The following is a 23,266-nucleotide window of genomic DNA, read 5'->3' on the forward strand; positions in this document are numbered from 1 at the left end:
TTAAAATAAAGACCTGAAAAGAAACCCAGAAACAAAAAAAACAAAAAGCTAAACTGTCAAGGGAACAAATGAAAAACGAACACATCAAAGGCAATAAATATTATATGAAACATATAATGTTATTTGTCAACATTTTTGAAAGGACCTGACATACAGCAAGTGCTATCTTCCAAACCTATTTGAGCACACAATCAGTTATATTAATATTATCACAAAGAAATGGTATTACGGGGGAATAAATGAGAGCTCATGTACAAGAACTATGGAAAGATATTTAGAGACAAATTTTTAAGGATGTGACCATCAGTAGCTTCAATTAAACATGCCTTAAACTTAACCAGTTGATTAGAATCCCCCTGGCTTAGAAAACTGATTTTTGTTTCCTGAGTCCAGTATAGGGAGCCTGTGATCAGGTGCCAGAAAACATATAGGGATGTAATCTGGTGCTGAAAAAGATACACATACATTTGAAAACAAATATGTATTATGCAAATATATTAAGTTTAGTAAGGATTTCTCAGGGAGACCTATTTTGTGCATTTGGCTAGGCACAATTGGCCAAAAGGAACATCACAGGATATATAAAAATGGCCTCGGAAGCAGACAGGAATGTTGGGATGAAAAAAGCATATTGGCTCATTTAAAGTGTGGGCACCAAAGTAAAACAATTTAAGACTGAAGGAAGATCTGATTTTAGCTCCAGTTTAGATCTGACAGGAAAGGCACTAGGATTTATTGTCAATTTCCCAGGATGCTGAGACAACAGACTCAGGTCAAAGGATTTGAACATTATTTGCTGGGGATGGGGAAAGAATTCAGGTGGGAGAAATTAGATAAATTGGAAGGACTGATGTCCTTTTCATTATAGGGGGCTGGAATGCAAAAGTAGGCAGTCAAGAAACACCTGGAGTAACAGGAAAATTTGGCCTTGGAATACAGAATGAAGCAGGGCAAAGACTAATAGAGTTTTGCCAAGAAAACCCACTGGTCATAGCAAACACCCTCTTCCAACAACACAGGAGAAAACGCTACACATGGACATCACCAGATGGTTAACACCAAAATCAGATTGATTATATTCTTTGCAGCCAAAGAAGGAGAAGCTCTATACAGTCAGCAAAAATAAGATCGGGAGCTGACTGTGGCTCAGATCATGAACTCCTTATTGCCAAATTCAGACTTAAATTGAAGAAAGTAGGGAAAACCACTAGACCATTCAGGTATGACCTAAATCAAATCCCTTATGATTATACAATGGAAGTGAGAAATAGATTTAAGGGACTAGATCTGATAAAATGCCTGATGAACTATGGAATGAGGTTTGTGACATTGTACAGGAGACAGGGATCAAGACCATCCCCATGGAAGAGAAATGCAAAAAGCAAACTGGCTGTCTGGGGAGGCCTTACAAATAGCTGTGAAAAGAAGAGAAGTGAAAAGCAAAGGAGGAAAGGAAAGATATAAACATCTGAATGCAGAGTTCCAAAGAATAGCAAGGAGAGACAAGAAAGCCTTCCTCAGTGATCAATGCAAAGAAATAGAGGAAAACAACAGAATGGGAAAGACTAGAGATCTCCTCAAGAAAATTAGAGATACCAAGGGAACATTTCATGCAAAGATGGGCTCGAAAAAGGACAGAAATGGTATGGACCTAACAGAAGCAGAAGATATTAAGAAGAGGTGGCAAGAATACAAAGAAGAACTGTACAAAAAAGATCTTCACGACCCAGATAATCACGACGGTGTGATCACTCACCTAGAGCCAGACATCCTGGAATGTGAAGTCAAGTGGGCGTTAGAAAGCATCACTATGAACAAAGCTAGTGGAGGTGATGGAATTCCAGTGGAGCTATTTCAAATCCTGAAAGATGATGCTGTGAAAGGGCAGCACTCAATATGCCAGCAAATTTGGAAAACTCAGCAGTGGCCACAGGACTGGAAAAGGTCCGTTTTCACTCCAATCCCAAAGAAAGGCAATGCCAAAGAATGCTCAAACTACTGCACAATTGCATTCATCTCACATGCTAGTAAAGTAATGCTCAAAATTCTCCAAGCCAGGCTTCAGCAGGACATGAACCGTAAACTTCAGATGTTCAAGCTGGTTTTAGAAAAGGCAGAGGAATCAGAGATCAAATTGCCAACATCCGCTGGATCACCGAAAAAGCAAGAGAGTTCCAGGAAAACATCTACTTCTGCTTTATTGACTATGCCAAAGCCTTTGACTGTGTGGATCACAATAAACTGTGGAAAATTCTGAAAGAGATGGGAATCCCAGACCACCTGACCTGCCTCTTGAGAAATTTGTATGCAGGTCAGGAAGCAACAGTTAGAACTGGACATAAAACAACAGACTGGTTCCAAATAGGAAAAGGAGTACGTCAAGGCTGTATATTGTCACCCTGCTTATTTAACTTATATGCAGAGTACATCATGAGAAACGCTGGGCTGGAAGAAGCACAAGCTGGAATCAAGATTGCTGGGAGAAATATCAGGAACCTCAGATATGCAGATGACACCCCCCTTATGGCAGAAAGTGAAGATGAACTGAAGAGCCTCTTGATGAAAGTGAAAGAGTGAAAAAGTTGGCTTAAAGCTCAACATTCAGAAAACGCAGATCATGGCATCTGGTCCCATCAATTCATGGCAAATAGATGGGGAAACAGTGGAAACAGTGTCAGATTTTATTTTTTTGGGCTCCAAAATCACTGCAGATGGTGACTGCAGCCATGAAATTAAAAGACGCTTACTCCTTGGAAGGAAAGTTATGACCAACCTAGAGAGCATGTTCAAAAGCAGAGACATTACTTTGCCAACAAAGGTCGGTCTAGTCAAGGCTATGGTTTTTCCAGTAGTCATGGATGTGAGAGTTGGACTGTGCAGAAGGCTGAGCACTGAAGAATTGATGCTTTTGAACTCTGGTGTTGGAGAAGACTCTTGAGAGTCCCATGGACTGCAAGGAGATCCAACGAGTCCATTCTAAAGGAGATCAGTCCTGGGTATTCTTTGGAAGGACTGAGGCTAAAGCTGAAACTCCAGTACTTTGGCCACCTCATGTGAAGAATTGACTCATTGGAAAAGACTCTGATGCTGGGAGGGATTGGGGGCAGGAGGAGAAGGGGACGACAGAGAATGAGATGGCTGGATGGCATCACCGACTCGATGGACGTGAGTTTGAGTGAACTCTGGGAGTTGGTGATGGACAGGGAGGCCTGGCGTGCTGCGATTCATGGGGTCGCAAAGAGTCGGACACGACTGAGCAACTGAACCTAACTAAACTGATTCTGAAGCTGAAGCTCCAAATACTTTGGCCACCTGATGTGAAGAACTGACTCACTGGAAAAGACCCTGATGCTGGGAAAGACTGGAGGCGGGAGAAGGGGATGACAGAGGATGAGATGGTTGGATGGCATCTTGACTTGATGGACATGAGTTTGAGTAAGCTCTGGGAGTTGGTGATGGACAGGGAAGCCTGGCGTGCTGCAGTCCATGGGGTCGCAGAGACTGGGACATGACTGAGTGACTGAAATGAACTGAAAGTACACACAGTGTGTGTGTGCTCACTTGTGTCCCACTGTTTGCAACTCTGTGGATTGTGGCCCACCAGGTTCCTCTGTCCATGGAGTTTTGTTCCAGGCAAGAATACTGGAGCAGGTTGCCATTTGCTGCTCCACGGTATCTCCCCAGTGGAGGGATTGAACCGAGTCTCTTGCATCTCCTTCACTGGCAGGCGAATTCTTTAGTACTGGGCTACCTGGAAGCCCCAAAGTATAAAGTACACACTAGATTATACAAATCAACAGTGGTTTCCGCATATATGGTAAAAGGTAAAGCCAGAGATAAAAAATAGATGAGACTAAATAATTCCATGGCGGTTTCTGCCCTATGTCTAAAATAGTGGTGGTTCTGTAACTCTTCAAATGTTCAGAAAGGACAAGAACTGAAGAAAGATTAGGGTTGAAAAAGAATACAGAACAGTTGACCCTTAGCAAGAAAATACCAACACTTCAATTACTTAAAAATGGGAGGCTATGGCTCAATGGCGATTATATGCTGTAATAGCCAAAGCTCACACAAATTCCTTTTTTTTAATTGAAGTATAGCAATTCACAGTGTTGTGTTAGTTTCAAGTGTACACATATTATTTTTATAAGTACCTTTAGGTTGCAATTACAGCTTAAATGGGCTTCCCTGGTGGCTCAGATGGTAAAGAATTTGCTGCAATGTGGGGGACTTGGGTTTGATCCCTGGGTTGTGAAGATCCCCTGGAGAAGGGAAAAATTACCCACTCCAGTATTGTTACCTGGAGAATTCCATGGACAGAGGAGCCTGGCAGGCTACAGTCCGTGGGGTTGCAAACTGCTTAAATAAGTTGTTTAAAAGTTCTAAAACAAACAGAATTAACAAAATCTCTCCTACCCTGAAATTGCTCTTGGGGTCTCCAAACCCCAAAGGCACAAAGGAAGGTTTGCAAGGTCTGAAAAATGTGTCTGTACCTGACCTGCCTCTTGAGAAACCTATATGCAGGTCAGGAAGCAACAGTTAGAACTGGACATGGAACAACAGACTGGTTCCAAATAGGAAAAGGAGTACGTCAAGGCTGTATATTGTCACCCTGCTTATTTAACTTATATGCAGAGTACATCATGAGAAACGCTGGGCTGGAAGAAGCACAAGCTGGAATCAAGATTGCCAGGAGAAATATCAAGAACCTCAGATATGCAGATGACACCACCCTTATGGCAGAAAGTGAAGACGAAATAAAAAGCCTCTTGATGAAAGTGAAAGAGGAGAGTGACAAAGTTGGCTTAAAGCTCAACATTCAGAAAACGAAGATCATGGCATCTGGTCTCATCACTTCATGGGAAATAGATGGGCAAACAGTGGAAACAGTGTCAGACTTTATTTTTGGGGGCTCCAAAATACTGCAGATGGTGACTGCAGCCATGAAATTAAAAGACGCTTACTCCTTCAAAGGAAAGTTATGACCAACCTAGAAAGCATATTCAAAAGCAGAGACATTACTATGCCAACAAAGGTCTGTCTAGTCAAGGCTATGGTTTTTCCAGTAGTCATGTATGGATGTGACAGTTGGACTGTGCACAAAGCTGAGCGCTGAAGAATTGATGCTTTTGAACTGTGATGTTGGAGAAGACTCTTGAGAGTCCCATGGACTGCAAGGAGATCCAACCAGTCCATTCTAAAGGAGATCAGTCCTGGGTGTTCTTTGGAAGGACTGATGCTAAAGCTGAAATTCCAGTACTTTGGTCACCTCATCCATTGGAAAAGACCCTGATGCTGGGAGGGATTGAGGGCAGGAGGAGAAGGGGACGACAGAGGACGAGATGGCTGGATGGCATCACCGACTCAATGGATGTGAGTTTGAGTGAACTCTGGGAGTTGGTGATGGAGGCCTGGCGTGCTGCGATTCATGGGGTCGCAAAGAGTCGGACACGACCGAGCGACTGAACTGAACTGACTGACCTTCGTTTGACCAACGGACGCCTGCCTATCAAATCCTGTAAAGTACCTTTCCTTTTCACAATGTTGGGACTTTGGGCTTACACAACACCTCATCCTTACGACCTCATTTGAATGGGCGCCCTTACTGAGCTGGTACTGAAACCTCAGTCGAGTTCCACCGCGACCGTCAGAGGTCGAGGCCGGTCCTCGGAGCCCGTCCGGACCAAGGACACCTGAAGCTACGAGGCAGGAAACTAACAGTCGCGGCGCCAGCCGGGTCCCTGGGCAGGAAAGCCCAGAAGCAAATCCACCAGGTCCAACCCCGGTTTGGGCCCGCCACAAGAGCTCTACCAGCAACCCCGACGTCCGCGCAGGCGTACTACGCCCGGCGATGCGAGGGCAACGCCGGAAGTGTCCCTTCGGCGCCCCGGATGCGACCGGGAGGCGGCGGTTGCCAGGGCGACGAGAGCTTCCCAGAGCCGCTGGTACTCGCGATCCGCAGCTTAGACGGTTTCCCGTGGCGGGCTTTGACTGCTGGGGTCGTCTTCTCGGGGTTTCCAGGATGTTCTTTTACTTGAGCAAGAAAGTGAGTTTCCCAGGGTTCGCCCTTGCTCCTCCTCTGGTTTCTCAACCTGCAGGCGATTCCGGCATTCTGCCCGAGAGGCTATGCGTAGTGATCCAGCCTTCGCCATCCCTTCTTTCACCTTCCTGCGCGGTCCAGCCTCGGACTTCCTTTGCCGGTCCCTGAGCCCACACAGTCCTTGGCGGAGCCAGCCGCTCTCTCGCAAGATCTTTCCCATTCCTGCCCCTGGTTAGGTCCTTTTGGGGGGGCCCACAGGGCAGATCACTGTGTGCGTCCCTATCTTTCTCTACTTCACCTGTTGCTCATCAGATGATTTAAACTCGTTGGATCATCACGGGCCGCTGGGCGGGAGAAAAGTAATAAAAAGGTAGGCAAAGTGTGTGTGGAAAGGGAATAAGGATTTGGAGGTAGAGTTTTATGCCTCCTTTACCTCCCCTGCCTTTTAAAAATCCATCAGGTCACCCTCATTGGGTTTCTTTTTGCAGTCACTGCCCTTCTTCTGTGGGCAGTTCTTTGTCTCTTTCCCAAATGGGCCCCGGGCAGTTCAAGGGACTATGCTTATTTTCATAACGGTTCACATTTCTGCAAGACCGTTTCTTCTGCAGTCTTCATCTCCCGTAGACTCACTACCAACCCCTTCGTTAAAAGTTGTGAGTGGCTGTGGTTGCTTTTCAGGTTGCCATGTCCAATAACGTGAAGCTGAAATGTATATCTTGGAACAAGGACCAAGGATTCATAGCATGTGGTGGTGACGATGGATTACTGAGAGTTTTGAAATTGGAGACACAGACAGGTAAATGAATGCAAGCCCAGATGTTTGAACATAAGGGAAAATCATTTGTTCAGAGAGATTTGCTTATGGTATTTGTCAGTATGCAATTCTAATTCTTTCAAAAGGGAAAAAAACCCCCAACATTTTGGGGTGTTCTAGAATATTTTTGTAAGGAAGTTCAGAAAATATCGAATGTAAACCTCAGGTGGCTTTTGCTGAAATTATCGCTGGCAAATGAAAATGAATGAAGACTAAGCCATTATATTGTCTTGTGCTATGTTTGTTGATTGTGCTGTATTATTAGGAGTCTAATAAAAATGACGTGAGTCACCTTTTCAGTAAGGTCACAGAAATCTCACATTTTGGCAGCTTATTTACAGGCCTGTGTTGTTCTTTCTGCTTTTCAGATATGTTAATAATTATGCACTTAGTTCTCAAGAACAGAACATGGGATTAAAAAAATTGTTTTATTAAGAAGTCTCTTGTGTTTTACAGCTTGATTTCTCTTTTTCTAGTTCTGTGGAATCATAGCACACAGTTTCACATTTCTTTATTATCTAGTGTTGCTCTAGGTTGAAGAGCTAGACAATCCCTGATCTATATAGGAGATCTGGATAAGGAGATTGAATTGGAACCTTGGCTCTGCCGTAAGACTTCTGTATATATTTCAGCAAATTTCTGAATATCTTTGATTTTAGTCCAATCTTTTGTAAAATTTGGGTTTGAACTAAGTTACATTTTGGATTTCTTACCAGCATTGCTTCTCAAGCTTTATCAGGTATAGGAATCATCTGCAGAGGTTGTTAAAATGGATTTCTGGACTTAGCCCCAGAGTAGAACTGGAATGGGGTCTGAGAATTTGCATTTGTAGTGATACTGGTGTTGCTGGTTCTCAGACCACACTTTGAGTAACACTGTTTGACAGCTTTGAAGTGATAGTTGTAAATATTATTGAGCACTTTCTATGTCTGGGGTGTTTAACCTTTACTGTCTAATTTGACCTCACAGTAATCTTGAGAGGTAGATATTTCAGATGAGGCAACTGAAGTACTGATCAATGAATAACCTGCCCAAGGTCACATGGGAAATAAGTGACACAGCTGAGATTTTAATTAAAGGAATAGAAAATAATTTTACTTCAGCCAAATGGAGAACTGTAGCCAGGGAGGCGGCCTCTCAGATGATTCTGAGAAACTATTCCAAAGAAGATGGTTTTTAGCATGGTTTTATCTCCTGTCCGAACAAAGAATATCAAACATAACAGGGAGGGTGCATTCTTTTGAGGAATTTATTTGCTTCCTACGCAGTGAGTCAGCGTGGCTTTGGCTTCTGGGAAGGGAGCCTCATCTTTGAAGGAGTACTAGCTCTGATGTCCCAGGAAGTGCAACATGGGTCTCTGTCTTTAGGATGGACATTCTTTACTTCTGGATAATGCACACTTTTCTTTGATGGTTAGAGCAGATATACAAGATATGTTTGATAGCCTAAAAAACAGGCTGTTCTAGTTAGCATGAAGTTTAAGTTAAATAATATATAAACCATTTTGACTTTCCCATACTGCAATATGTGAAAATTTCTTCCGTCAAAACTTAGTTTGTCTCAATTTCAAACCTCATTTTTAACCACTACATGGAGGGCTTATGGATGGCCTAAGCAAAGAGAGAATAGTTGTTTTGATGTGCTAGATTAATTATATGAAAAAAAAGCAGATTTGGAAGGTAGAGACTTATGTACCAATTTGAGTTTCCTTTCTGTTGCTTAGTAATTTAATCTCTCAGTGCTTTAGCTTTCTTAACTGTCTTAAAGGAAAATAACTTTTGTCTGTGTTGCATTTCTCAAATACTTATAAGTATATGCTCATATGTGCATGTACATATACATATTTTATTTTGCCTAAAATATGTAGGAAGTTTTAGTTACATTAATAAATGGATTTATTATGCTTAATATTGAAGGCTTGTCAAGAAAAAATTACTTCTTTTCCTTTTATACACTTCTGATGAAATGTGGTTAGAATATTCTTTGAAATTTGTGAGCAAGATGAAAAATAGGTTCTTGAATGGCTTGGAATATGGAGTTAATTATTTATTTTAAAATTTAATAATGAGTGTAAATCATGTTGAAAGAGAGAAATATGAGAAATATGGCTGGATGAGTCTTTAAAAGGTCAGTCTATTGTATCACAACTATTGTTATTAAATACGATAATAATAAAGTAATAAAGTTACTGTTACTCCAGTAATCATCACCAGATATTGATTGCTGAGGACATTTGAAGCACTGTGATATGCTAAAGATGTGGCTTTGTAAGTGCCATTTTGGTGGTTGGCTACAGAATAGCTAAATTATTATCATTCTTCCATACAGTATAATAGTCCTCTGCATCAGTAAAATACCTACTATAGCATTATTTTAATGGCTGTTTAGTATTCCATTTTGTTGATATATATAATGATTTATATATCCAGTTCTAGTGTTGGATATTTAGATGTATCCACATAAGTTGTTCCCAACAATATCTTTGTTATCTAAAGATATTTGCTAAAGATGTTTCTTTATATGGACCTTTAATTACTTTCTAGTATACAGTTCTAGAGGTGGAATTTACTGGATCAAAGGTCATGTAGATTTATAAAGGTCCTTCATATGTTTAGCCAGTTTACCTTCTAGAAGGCTTGCATTGCTTTGCATTCCCTGTAGTGGTATTCCCAGTTTTCACTCTCTTGCTTTTGAAGGAAAGGAACTATTAGAACCGATAGAACCAGTGTTTGTCCCCATCTTGTTACCTCAGGTTAAGATGGGGAGGTGAGTAGTGTTCTCTCACAGGCCACCTTTCACAGGTTTTGCTGGAGCCCACCTCCTCTTGCCTTCTCAGGGCCCTTATTCCTTTTTAATTCTCTCTCATTCTCCTTTGAGTATCAGTCTGCTTTCTCTCTCTTTTCTCTCCCTTGCCAGCCACTTTCATGTTACAAAGCTAATGGGCAGCTTTTTTTTTTTTGGTCCTTATGCACATTTGACTGGTTCTTGAACTGTTATTTTTTTAAGAAAAGAGAGAATTGCAATGTTTTAAATTATTGTTATATTTATACATATTGCTATCCCCTCCTTTATTTTCTTATAAGTTCTCAGTCTCTTTTACCAGATTCTCCTCTAACTGTTGGAATTCCTGAGAACTTGCTTCTGGGCTCTTTTCATTTCGCATTCTCTTTAGGCTTATTCTTTCATTCCCATGGCTTTAAATGCCCTCTGTGGAATGATGATTCCTAAATATATCTCTCCAGCCCAGTCATGATTTATCAGACTTGGACATCTATCTCCTCAAGAATCTTTCACAGGCATCTCATACTGAACTCTTAACCTTCTCCTGTTTATCTTCTCTCACTTGTCTCCATTTCAGTAAATATCTTAAATTTCACCCATTTGCTCAAGCTAGAAGCCCACTTCTTCCCCGCTTAACATCACCTTCATCAACAACCCTATGCTTCTGTCTCCAGATTATCGAATCCATCCTTTCCCTTTGTCCCCTTCTGCCTCTCTAGTCCCATCCACTATCATCTCTCACCTCAACTGGTTGAGAATCAGCTTCATGGTTTCTTGCCTCTTTCTTGTGTGATCTTAAAACAAAAGCAAAAATAAAAAGAAACAGGTCATGTCATTTCCTTTCTAACAATCTTGAACGGGACGCCAGCCTGGGCCAGAGTTGCTTGTGGTGGAATTTGAGGAGAAGGGCCCTGACTGGAGATGGCATCTCTTGCTTTTCCTGCCACTGCTGCAGACGGTGCAGTCTACTCATCTTCATGAGAGGAAATATTGCCAGAAAGCAGGCATTTGAGTCAGAGAAGAAGTGTTCCAAGACCATCCAAACCACCTGTGTAGCCATCTGCACAGCCCTCCAGGAACTGCAGGCAGTGGGAGTATCAGCTTTCTGACGTGCCCATGCAGTGAGATTGACACTCGAAGCTTCCTGCCTTTGTTCTAGGAATGTTCGTAATCCAGACCAACTCCATACTTAAAGAATGTGCTGCGAACCCAGGCTCCAGAAACAGCAGGTCAGGGGCCCATAGCTGTACCCATGGATGTGTGCATAGTCACTGGTAGCCAGTCATGCAGAGAAGCCAGGCAGCTGAGTGATCCTGCCTGGGAGTCTGTAGAGCCTATAGCAGCTCTTTCTCAGAATCCCACCATCTCTTCAAGTGTTGCAAAAATGTCTTCTTCACATTTCAATCCTGCTTGTCAAACTCACCGTGCAACACATAGTGCGAATTTCTCTTGCAGTTGGGCTGCTGACCACTTTTATGAATGCAAAATGTGAAAACTGATGTTAATGAACGTCAGCCAGGTTTTCCCAAGATGAAAGTGCTCAGAGACTCGGTGTGCTTGGTTCCTCGTGTTCTGAGCAGGGTCTTCTGTTTTCCTCTGTTATCTCTGTCATTCTCAGTGTCTTTATTACCGTTAACCTTTGTAAATCCTTTGGATCTTTTGAGCTTGTGGGAGATACTTTGAATGGTTTGAATTGCTGATTTCATTCCGAAATTTCCCTTCATGGGTTTCAAATGCCTTCTTTTATTGGTGCCTCCTTTCATCATGCCTTTCATATCCAAGGCTTATTGATGCTTTGAGAAGAATTCTGTCAGTATTACCAGATGCTTGTTCCCATGCCAGTTTGTTTGCTTATTGGCTGTGGGGAGTTTAGTAATGTAACTCAGTGGAGTCTTGAAATCTTGGTGGTTTTACTTGACCTCACTGAAAACTTTTGAGTTTTTTTCTTTTGGATATCTGAGCTTTCAGACAGATTTTGCAGATATTTTCTGCATAATAAAGTTCTAGAGTTACTGCTAGCAAAAGACAATATTCACATGTGGAAGCTATTTGTTCACCATGTAAAGGAGAATTTAAAAAAATGTATTCTCATGTATGTCAGAATATGTTTTGTAAAGAGGCTACACTTCATGGTTTAACAAATAGAAAACATGCGTGCAATGCAGAATTTTGAATTCAGACCATGTAAGCCAATGGAAGGATGGAACTGCTTCATCAAACTTTCAAATACGTTGGGTCCTGCAAAACCTTAGAATCACGTATCACTAATTTTACTTGATTATAGTGATTGTGACTATAGGCATTAGAATGGATTTTCAGTGCTATAAGAAATATGTTTTTATGAAATGTTTTTAGAACTACAATAAGGCTTAAGTGTGTAGGTACATTTTTAAAGAGATTCAATGAGTAAGAGAACCCATTGTTAAAAAAACAAGGTTCAACCTAATGTGTATGTCAACATTTATTCTATCCTAATTGTTTGAGAAATGATTGTGAAGTTATATATGTGTATTCTTGTTCATGTTACCAAGACAGTAACTAGATAGTTAGAACCAATGGTTTTAGAGGAACTCAGGTATTTTTTCCCTCTGAGATTGTTTTCAGAATAAAGAATATATTTCATAGTAATTTTAAGATACATGTTATCTGAAAGGAGAATTTTCTTGAACTTATAAAAATTCCCACTCTCACAAATTCTTAAGATTTTCATAAATTAGTATTTTTAAATGAATGTTTCAAATGGTATATTTTACATGTGACTATCAGATTTTCTGGGAGAAGGAAATGGCAACCCACTCCAGTACTCTTGCCTGGAAAATTCCATGGATGGAGGAGCCTGGTTGGCTATAGTCTGTGGGGTTGCCAAGAGTCAGACACAACTGAGCGACTTTACTTTCTTTCTTTGTATAGTTCCTTTTGGAGGAGGAAATGGCAACCCATTCCAGTGTTCTTTCCTGGAGAATCCCATGGACGAAAGGGCCTGGTGGGCTACAGTCTATGCGGTTGCAAAGAGTTGGACATGACTAAGCAACTAACACACACACACATACACACAAGTCAGATTTTCTAAGTGAAGATTCATTTACTGAGAAGACATTTTATATTACTATATTCTTCTCTGTAGTATGATTAGTAATCCAAGAGAAAAAGTCACTTCAAATAATAAACAGCCTTTAAAGGCTTACATTGCACTTTGGATAACAAAAACTTTTCACTGCTTCTTGCAAAGACTTCAGATTTTTTTCTATGCCTATCACTTCTGCCTCATCTTATGCCATTCTCCCCTTATGAACCATATAGGCCTTCTTTCAGTTTGCTAAAGGCTCTAAAATTCTACCCAGGGGCTATTGCATTTGCTGCATCCTAGCCTGAAATACTTTGCCCCTTTCCGTAGCTGGCTTGGCTTTTTCCAGTGTATCCCTTGGTCTCAGCTTAGATACCATTTCTTCAGAGCTCCTTCCTTGGTTCTTCCTTCCTCCAATCTAAATTAACTCCCCCTCTGTTTCTTGTCTCTTATTATGCTTTTACTTTTCCCAGTTGATAATTTTATATATGGTGGTGGTTTAGTTGCTAAGTCATGTCTGACTCTTGCGAACCCATGGACTGTAGCTTGCCAGCTCCTCTGTCCATGGGATTCTTAAAGCAAGAATACAGAAGTGGGTTTCCATTTCCTTCTCCGGGGATCTTCCTGACCCAGGAATCGAACCTCAGTCTCCTGCATTGTAGGTAGATTCTTTACCAACTGAGCTACAATGGAAGCCCAGTTTTATATATATGCATATGTATTTATGTGGGTATGTGAGTGTCTATTTAATATCTGTCCCCTCAGTACACTATAAGCTTTCTAGGGGGAAAAGCTTTTTTTCATCATTTTGTATTCAGAACCTTCCACAGTGCATAGCAGAGTGTAGACATTCAATAAATGTTTGTTGAATGAATGAATGAATGAATGAATATAAGATTCTGCAAAATCTAATAAAAACGAGTTTCCCAGATCTTTGCTTTTTGATCTCACTTATGCTTTAGAGTTTTCAGTCTAAAATCATAAATACTTCTTTTTTGTTGTCTTTTGGGAAGGAATAAGTAGCAATAATAATTACTAATTATATTTAATATGCTAAATAAAGTATTCTTTTATACATTTTGCTTTATTTCACCAGAATAATATCTTGCAAGGGGGTATGTGTTTGTCTAATATTATTTAGGAATAGGAAAAAAAGCAAGAAATGTCAAAATCTTGTAATCTGTCACTTTTATATATTTGCCATAGTATGTTTTGTTTTTGTTTTTTCAGATGATACAAAATTGAGGGGTCTTGCAGCCCCTAGTAACCTTTCTATGAATCAGACTCTCGAAGGTCATAGTGGTGAGTCATGTAAATTTTTAATTCATATTTGAATAGTATTTTTAGGTATTTAGAACCACTTGTGTGTGTATGCTTAGTTGCTCAGCCGTGTCTGACTCTTTGCGGCCCCAGAGATTGGAGCCTGTCAGGTTCCTGTCCATGCGATTTTTTAGGCAGGAATATTAGAGTGGTGCCATTTTCTTCACCAGGGAATCTTCCCGACCTCAGGATCCAACCAGAGTCTCCTGGAGCCAAGGGGTCCAGTCCACATTGCAGGTTGTTTCTTTACCCGCTGAGCCATCAGGGAAGCCTTAGAAATGACTTGTGCATGCGTGCTAAGTCGCTTCAGTCGTGTCTGACCCTGCAACCCCAGGACTGTAGCCCACCAGGCTCCTGTGTCCATGGGATTCTCCAGGCAAGAATACTGGAGTGGGTTGCCATGCCCTTCTCCAAGAAATGACTTACTTAATGCAAAAATGTCATTGTTTAAATGATGGTCTTATTTAAAGTAATCACTTCTGTTTAGCCATAATTATGCAAAAATGTTGTTTTAAACAATGGTCTTATTGAAAGTAATCATTTCTGTTTAGCCATAATATACACGGCCTAGAGTCATTCAACAACTTTCACATGATTAAATAGCATCTTCAATAGGTATGAAAAAAATAGCTATTATTTTATATATTAAAAATACTATCTGTCTATACATAGGATATCCTCCTTTTTAAGAGTCTGTTTTATGGTCCCAGATTAATGTAGACTGAAGAGACATGACACCTGAATGTACTGGATGATGCCAAACTGGATCTTAAAATGAGAAAAACAGCTATCTATCATGGACATTATTTGGACATTTGATAAAACTTAAATGTGGACCGTGGGTTGGAGATAATAGTGTATGTGTTAAAATTTCTAATTTGTAAAACGGTTTTGAAAGAGAATGCCCTTGTTCTTAGGAAATATACAATAAAGTATTCAGGGATTAAAAAACTAAAAAAACACATTTGTTCGTATAACCCAGAGGTTTAAGATATGCTCAAGAGTGTGTTACTAATAGAATAGAAAACAAGGTGTGGTGCAGGGGGAGAGATTCAGAGACATCTCTTTGACAAATACCACCCCCTCAAAAGAAAAAAAACAAGTACTTGGTATGATGTCCTTTGGGCATCATAGTCGTTGGGAGTCAGGCTAATTGGGTAAATCTTACTTACATTTGTATCTGTCATCAGATCTATGGCAGCTCTTATAGCTGATCCTAATTGGTCCCTTAGCTGGCATAAAATAGGAATAAACATGAAAATTAGTATTAGGCATTGTTGTAGAAGCAAGTGATAATACTAACTGTGTTCTATGAACATTTTTGAGTAACTTTAGACTAGTTAATTGCCCAGAAATGGTACTGATTTTAACATACTCTCAGCATTTATTATAAAAATATAAATTTAAAATTAATCGTAGCTTCTTTTTGTTTTTTTTTTTTTTTTTTAGTTTCTAAACTGTTTTTATAAATTTTTAGGTTCTGTTCAAATTGTAACATGGAATGAACAATATCAGAAGTTGACTACCAGTGACCAAAATGGGCTTATCATTGTTTGGATGTTATATAAAGGTATATTAAGACAGCTTATTTAATCTTCCACAGATTGGAGTTTGGATCACAGTAGTTGAATGGAGAAATAACATCTTTGAAATAGACCCTTTATAACCAGCAGTAGGAGTTCCCGGGGGGTGATATTTCCAGATTTATGGATTCCTACTTTTCCCTTTAACCTTATTTCTTTTGAACTGTGACCGTGCATTAAGAAAGTGAATTATGTGACTGTTGGTTATCTTCAAACTGAGCTTAGACTCTTGGCAGAATAGTTTCTGCTTGAGATAGCTCTTTTTTTCAAGTTTCCAATAAGAATTCATTTCTCTGTGGTCAGTGACTGGAGTTAGTTTAGTAGATAAAAACACATTTATGAAGAAGTCAAAAGCAATAATTCATTTCCTTTAATGAGTCAGTTAGCTTCCTTTTCCTTCATGGATATAGATTTTTATCTCAGCTCTGACTGCTGGCTCCCCATTTATGCCTTTTGCCCAGAGTTGAAAGAGTCAGAGAAAGATAAATTTAGGTGTATCACTGTTACCAGAAAAATAACTCATAGTACATGTTCTCTTGAGGCCTGTAGGCATCATCTTTGAATGAAAAGGGTACCTTAGCTCATGTGTGGTTTTAAAAATGCTTAGGGTATATACCTTTAAAAAATTCTTAATTAAAATATGCTGTAGTGCACAAACTCATCTATTTATTTTTAAAGTTTATGTCTGTGTATGTGTGTGTGGAGTAGAATGTGAAGGTACACGAGATTAGAGTAGGTCCTCTCTGAGCCTCAGTCTTGATGGGTAATACCCTGTTCTGACTAGTTTTTCCATGTTACTTAATTACTTGCTTGGCTTTAGGCCAGAATTGTATGTATGGGAATGTAATAAAGTCTTTTAAAGAACAAAAAGAAAACAAAATAGCCTTGTGATATGCCTCACATTTGATTATACCTTGAGACAAGTCACATCTCACTTCAACCCCATGTAAATAAATACAAGAACGTTTTTGTCACTCAGGTTTAGTGATGTGATATCACTAATGTGATGTGAACTTAAAATTTTTTTCAGTCTTCTAGTTTTTACATAATACGCTTACATTTAACATGCCTACAGTTAATCATTGGAGAGTTTGGGTATACTTACGAAGTAATTGTGGTTATTCTGTTTTTTCCTTGCTTATTATCTGAGGTGCACTCAAGTGGGAAAAATCAGTCTTTGAGAAAAATCACTCATTTTGGCCCTTTGGAAGCAAATGAAGTTTTATTTTTTAATTGATAGAAAAAAAGAAAGAGAAAAAGGATAGGCATTTATTGTGTTTTCTGTGATAATCTTTGAAGCAATTATTAGTAAAGGCATGAGTTATTTTTTTCATCTCGTTCTGTTGGATTTGAAGATTTTGTAGTTTAATGTCTTAGGTTGTGGAAAACTTTGCAGTTATTTGTCCCATCGTCTATTTTATGGAAAGTTTCCAACTCTGAAGTACCATTTATCAGATGTGAAAGTTTTGACTTGCCATTTGTTTTCCTTTGTGAATACAGGCTCTTGGTATGAGGAGATGATCAACAACAGAAATAAGTCAGTGGTTCGAAGCATGAGCTGGAATGCTGATGGACAGAAGATCTGCATTGTATACGAGGATGGAGCTGTGATAGTTGGTTCAGTGGATGGTAATGCGTTTTGCACCCAGAGCTAAGGTCAAGATTTACCTGAAGTTTTGATATTTAGAGGTTTAAATGTTATCATATGTTAGCATTCTGACAGAAAAATAAATAACGAAAAGAGAAAATAGTTGTACAATTTGATGACATATAAGAATCACTTATTTTAAGTCTTACTGTTTAGTCCGTAAGTCGTGTCTGACTCTTTTGCGATCCCATTGCGACCGCGTGGACTGTAGCTCACCAGGCTCCTTTGTCCATTGGGATTTCCCAGGCAAGACTACTGGAGTGGGTTGTCATTTCCTTCTCCAGGGGATCTTCCTGACTCAGGGACTGAACCTGTGTCTCCTGCATTGGCAGTCAGAGGGACTAAATCAGAGAACAGGTAGAGGGATTCACTTTAGATTGGTGTCTTGTTGGGGATATGTCTTCCTTTGTATTAGGAGGCGAAGCAGAAGGAATAAGTGTGGATTCACTTGTGTTCTGAATGTTTGAAAGTAGGAATGGGTTTTTTTTGGTGAAAGCTTTTATTTTCTTTCCAAAGTAAAAGGTGAATTCTTCTGCTAATTGGGAGTAAGGTCCTGAGTCAGAATTTCGAAGAGAAGGGAGAGAGTTGGAAACAGCTGCTATTTCAAATGCATAGTAGGGTGTTTGGCACATAGTAGGTGCTCAGTAAGGATCTAATGACTGAATAAATTAAACAACTGAATGCTGTGAAGAATGTGAGAGCCCTTTAGGGAAACAAAGATTTCTAGAGCAGTTGTTAGAGAATCGTGACCTTGAAATTTTAATGAAATAATTATGTTTTATGTTTGTTTTAGGGAATCGCATTTGGGGAAAAGACCTGAAGGGTGTGCAGTTATGCCATGTAGCATGGTCTGCAGATAGTAAAGCCTTACTTTTTGGAATGGCCAATGGAGAGATACACATTTATGATAATCAAGGGAATTTTATGGTATGTGTATATATACTTTTATTTTTACAACTTTGTATGCTTATCTTATAAATCATTTTTATATGTGTACACACATTTATTTATTATGATAATTTGTGTAATCAAGATAGTCTTTAATTCAGGATTTTTTTTCCTGAATTTGTTTTATTAAGAAAACATTCTGTGATGCTTCAAGGTAAATTAGTGCTTTTAGTTCTGATTTTCTGGTAGCTGGAAAGGACAAAACTGCAGTGTGTTGAAACTGAGGAATGATGGGTAGGATGATGTGAAGTTAACCTTTGTGTCTTCTAATTTCCAAAGCCGAAGTTTACATGAGATACCAAAGATATTTTTTGTAGCAAGGTATTAAAGCTTGTGAAAAGGATGGCAGGCTTATACAGTAAGGGACAAAAATCAGGTCCTGGAAAGAAAGCAAAATAGAAGAGACGAGGATAGAATCTCAAGGAAAGCTCTGGCTTTGTGAGATCTAGCTGTGGCAGACCTCTGACCTTACTTATGGGGCGATTTGTTTTTAGTCAGGGTCAAGACATCACATGAATCCACTCAGTGGAAGTGATAATAACCAGTATCTACATATTGCTATTTGCTGTTTGATACTTTGCTATTTTCAAAGCACTTTTGTATACCTTTGATCATTTGAGTCTCATAAAACTCTATGAACTTTTTTTTACTTTTAATCCTCATTTTACAAATTGGGAAAACTGAAACTCAGGTGAAGTGATTCGCCCATGGTTGGTGAATCAGTAAGTGATGCAGCTTGCATTCAAAACCAGATTTTCACATTTCAGTGTTCCTTCTATAATAATACTCTATTCACACTAATTGTACTACTGTTTTCAAATATAAAATACTGGCTCACTGATTTTATTTAGGTGAAAATGAAGATGAGTTGTCTAGTGAATGTCACTGGAGCAGTCGGCATTGCTGGAATTCATTGGTACCATGGCACAGAGGGTTACGTGGAGCCAGATTGCCCCTGTCTCGCCATCTGTTTTGACAATGGGAGATGCCAAATAATGAGACATGAGAATGACCAAAGTATGTAATTTTTCTTTTTTTTTAAATGTGGAGAATTAAAAAAATATTTAAAAAATTGTTCTTAAGATTATAAAAAGTTCTCTCGGCTAAATATTTTACCATAATTCCTTTTTTTTTGGCCTAGATCCTGTTTTAATTGATACTGGCATGTATGTAGTAAGTATCCAGTGGAACCATACTGGCAGCGTCTTAGCAGTGGCAGGCTCCCAAAAGGTCATCACTCAGGATAAAGATGTAAACACTGTGCAATTTTATACTCCATTTGGTGAGGTAAACGTCTCATTAAAGACTTTGTCTTTCTTTCTTTCCATTTAAATATGCAGTGAATAAGGTAGGGGAAAAAAGAATGGAGGAAGGGATATACACTTGTCACTTTTTTTTGAAAGGGACATTTTAAATAAAAATGATCAACTATTAGGTGTATTTCTTTGATTAATATCCTCATAAGCCTTCATTTTATCATGGAATTTATTTTATAATCTTTACATTTAGAAAACCAGATGTTTCATGTAAGAAATCACTGGGGAATAGTTATTGAGAATATTTTCTCTGTAATATGCATATGCATCTTTTTCACAGGTGGTTTTTGAGTTGTTTTTAGTGTAATTTAGTTGTTTCAGATTAATTTTAGGGGGTTTTAACATGATATACTAAATGTGGATAGGTATTAAATATACATAGCAGTCTGTCCTTCTCCCAAACTTCTGTTTCAATCTGTTGTGAAATAATTGCTTATTTTAAGAAAATCTATCCTAAGAATGAATCATAGGTGTTACTACATTAAAAATAAATACATTTAAAAAAATAAATACTATCCTTCTCATTATTATTAATAAATTTAATTTTCAAAGAGTTTTCTTAAAGCAGTAGTAAATATCAAATAGGAGAATTAATATGTTATACACTTTAAATTATTTAGAAAGTGAGAACTTAGTCACTAATATTAATAAGTATTTACCTATTTTATTTTCTAACCATAGACTATATTCGGTTTCTTTTGGATATCCTGTTGGTTTTTATAAATTCATCACAAACTTCAATAATTTCTATTTTTGGCTATATCAAAGTCTGTACCAGCTGTTTTTACTATGTTAGTATTTTTTTTTCCTGTATTTTAATAATTTCTGTCAGGGTAAACAGTAGTGTCAGAAGATGCTGAAGGTTACCTAGTAGAATGTTCTCTAGAGTGTAGGTGGTCTCTGTTCATTATCAGCTAATAATATTTCTGGTAGATGCTAAAAGCTAAGGAAAAACAAAAGCGCAGTTCTCAAGGTTCCTAAATAATTAAAAATCTGAATTCTGGTTATCTCGGTATTTATAGCTTTCTTTTAAATTCACGTTCTTTGTTGGTTATTTCTATCTGTTGCCATTGGCTTATTTATCACTATATTATTCAGCTTATTTTTGTTAGTTTAGTCTTCTCTAGGTAACATGCATTGAAAGGCCCATATGCTTTATCTTGCAAATCACCGTGTTATGTGTTAAATTGAAAACTGTAAGTGGCTTTTGGTATAGTTGTAATTAAAAATGTCTAGCCTAGTCCTTGGGGTATTTGGTCACTTAATATTTTTTGAATAAGTGAATATATAAGGTATTTATTTTTGGATCTATGTTATTAGGAAGAACTTGAAAGGAACTTAACTAGAGATGTCAACTTAAGGAAAACCTCAGGGAAGAATTCACTTTTGATTCTGAGGGCTAGGATCTTCTGGTCTTTTCAGTGTGGTCTTAGCTATGGGAGGGGATAACAGAGTGTGGGGTTTATAGTCTGGCCTGGCTTTGGCTTTGAACTCTGTTTCTACAGTGCTGTTACACTCAGAGAAGTTACTTAACCTCTAAGACTCAGCTACCCTATTTCCTCAAGACTCTACTGTAAACATTAAAAGAGATAGCAGTGGGAAAATGCCTACCGCAGTGCTCTGTGAGTGCTCACTAAAAGTCAGTTGTTCGTCCTTGCTGCTGCCACCGCCTGCCGTGTTGGCAGAATGATATGGCAGCCTTCTTCTCACAGTGTGGGTGTCAGTACCAAGAGTCATGTTGTGAGAGCCTGTTTGTTTCCTCTGGCTTCATACAGGCAGCAGGACAGATAGAGTGCACCCTCCTAGGCTAAAACTACGCCCTCCCCCAACCCATTGGATGCCATGGCAAAATGGAGTTTAATATATTAAATTTGATTTTAGAGCATATCTGCTTAAGAATGAGGGATACCAGTATAATTTATTAAAATTCTGGGGAGTATACTGTTTTGTGAAATACACATAGATTAAAAATGTTTTCTTTCTATGGCCACATTAAAAAGATCTTTGTATTCATCTATTCATTTGCTAATTTAACCTTTAAGTATACTGTCAGTATACAAAGAAATTCATTTGATTACATTATACATTTATTTACTTGATAGATTTTTTATTTTTTTGAATTTGTTTACCAAAGAATCTATTAAGGGATAGGGAAATAAAAGTGAATATGAGCAAGTTAGTGCTGTCAAGTAGCTCATTGTCTAAATTCTCTGGAACCACAGAGGGAGGCAAGAAGGCAGGAAGTAGTATTTAAGATGTGTCTTACAGGGTGAATAGGAGCACTCCAGGAGGACAAGGAATAGTTGGATGGGAGAGGCTTGGGGGAAAGGATTTCAGGCAGAAGAGAGATTATATGGGCCAAAGGAATGGAGGCAGAGTAGTTCCCTCATGAGGAGAACACGGTAACTATGGTTAACTCGTAGGGTATTGAGCCACAGAGTTTTGGGCAAATGGGGGAAAGGCATTGTATACTACTCCAGAAAGTGTGATGGTGGGTAGCTACTGATTTTGAAAAAGTATTAAACATTTTTAAAAGCAGACTAGGATATGATTGGATTGGTGTTCCAGAATGATAATCATGGTAGCAGGGATTGAATTGGAAGGGTGGGAATGAAAGAAGAGAGAAAAGGTAAATTGTAGTTAGGAGGCTACTAGATGGTTCAGTCAAGAAAGAAGGCAGTTGTGATGAAGGAAAGGAGTGAAAGCAAAAGGCTGGGCGTCTGGTTGGCTGTTGAGGGCGGGTAGAGGCCAAATAAGAGGCGGGACTTAAGGACTGAGTTTACTACTCCAATATTTCATTGCATCTAAGAAGCACAATTCTTTCCAACCCTAAATTGGGGTGCATCTTAAAATCAAAGTTGTCCTATCTTAACTTGCAGCGGTGTGTTTTTCTTTCCTAAGTTGGACATAAAAATAAAGATGCATATTTAAATCTCTGGCATCTTAGATTTGATGAAATTTGATACTGAATTCTTTGGCAATAGTTTGTTAATTTCTCCTATCATACATTTGTTTTTCATTATAAAAATGGAAGGAAACTGATTTGAAGTATGTAACAACCTTTCATAAAATAATTTTTGTACCGCTTTTGATCTCTGTGAAGTGATAGGTGATATTTTATTTAAATTGTGATACTTTAGGTTAAATATAATTATTTTTTTCAGCATCTGGGTACTTTGATGGTTCCTGGAAAGCATATGTCTGCACTATCTTGGGAAGGAGGTGGACTGAAAATTGCACTGACTGTTGATTCTTTTATATATTTTGCAAATATTCGACCTGATTATAAGGTGAGTATTAAGAGCAGTTGTGAAAAAAAAGATGTTGTTTATTATATAATTTTATTATGGTTGAAAGTATAGTCTCTGTATTTTGTGTATATTCATAGCCACTTTGTTTTAGAAAGCAGCTGAAAGGAGGCTTTTCAGTGTGAACAGCGTAGAATTAGTAAACTAGTAAGCTTTTCTGGAATACTATATAGAGAGAGTACCAAGAGTGTCAGCGTGCCGTGTGCCCCCTGAAGCAGTAGTAAAGACAATGATAATAATGTTGACACTGAATATCAATTTATCCAAAATTATGTATAAATTTGTCGGGAGAGGGAAAGCTCTAAGTTCTATAATCAATACACATATGATATGGAAATCAAAACCAAAACAGTTTTCAGCTAAAAGAGTTGTAAATGGCTACCCCCAGGAGGAAATTAGGCAGAGGGGGTCCTGCATTTTGTTTTGTGTTAAATAAACCATGCA

At 38.6% G+C, this 23,266-nt stretch overlaps 1 protein-coding gene and 1 pseudogene across 3 annotated transcripts in view; both read left to right on the plus strand.

Moving 5' to 3' along the window:
- Positions 1-5,889: 5,889 nt before the first annotated feature.
- The window catches only part of WDR35 (WD repeat domain 35), a 51,562-nt gene continuing 34,185 nt past the window's right edge, over positions 5,890-23,266 (plus strand). For 2 of the 3 annotated variants that reach the window (XM_006049157.3, XM_006049158.3), the window contains exons 1-9: positions 5,890-6,046; positions 6,719-6,836; positions 13,930-14,001; positions 15,497-15,589; positions 17,103-17,231; positions 18,044-18,177; positions 19,050-19,215; positions 19,340-19,485; positions 22,679-22,804. In XM_006049157.3, the coding sequence (XP_006049219.3) occupies positions 6,023-6,046; positions 6,719-6,836; positions 13,930-14,001; positions 15,497-15,589; positions 17,103-17,231; positions 18,044-18,177; positions 19,050-19,215; positions 19,340-19,485; positions 22,679-22,804 (1,008 nt within the window). In that variant the 5' untranslated portion in view covers positions 5,890-6,022. Of the gene's footprint in view, positions 6,047-6,718; positions 6,837-13,929; positions 14,002-14,729; positions 14,877-15,496; positions 15,590-17,102; positions 17,232-18,043; positions 18,178-19,049; positions 19,216-19,339; positions 19,486-22,678; positions 22,805-23,266 lie in introns of those variants that run through there. The other variant, XM_044926218.1, reaches the window with a different exon arrangement.
- Positions 9,613-12,203, plus strand: LOC112578169 (annotated as a pseudogene).

Source organism: Bubalus bubalis, chromosome 12 (genome assembly GCF_019923935.1).
Source record: "Bubalus bubalis isolate 160015118507 breed Murrah chromosome 12, NDDB_SH_1, whole genome shotgun sequence".
In the NCBI taxonomy this organism is placed as follows: Eukaryota; Metazoa; Chordata; class Mammalia; order Artiodactyla; family Bovidae; genus Bubalus; species Bubalus bubalis.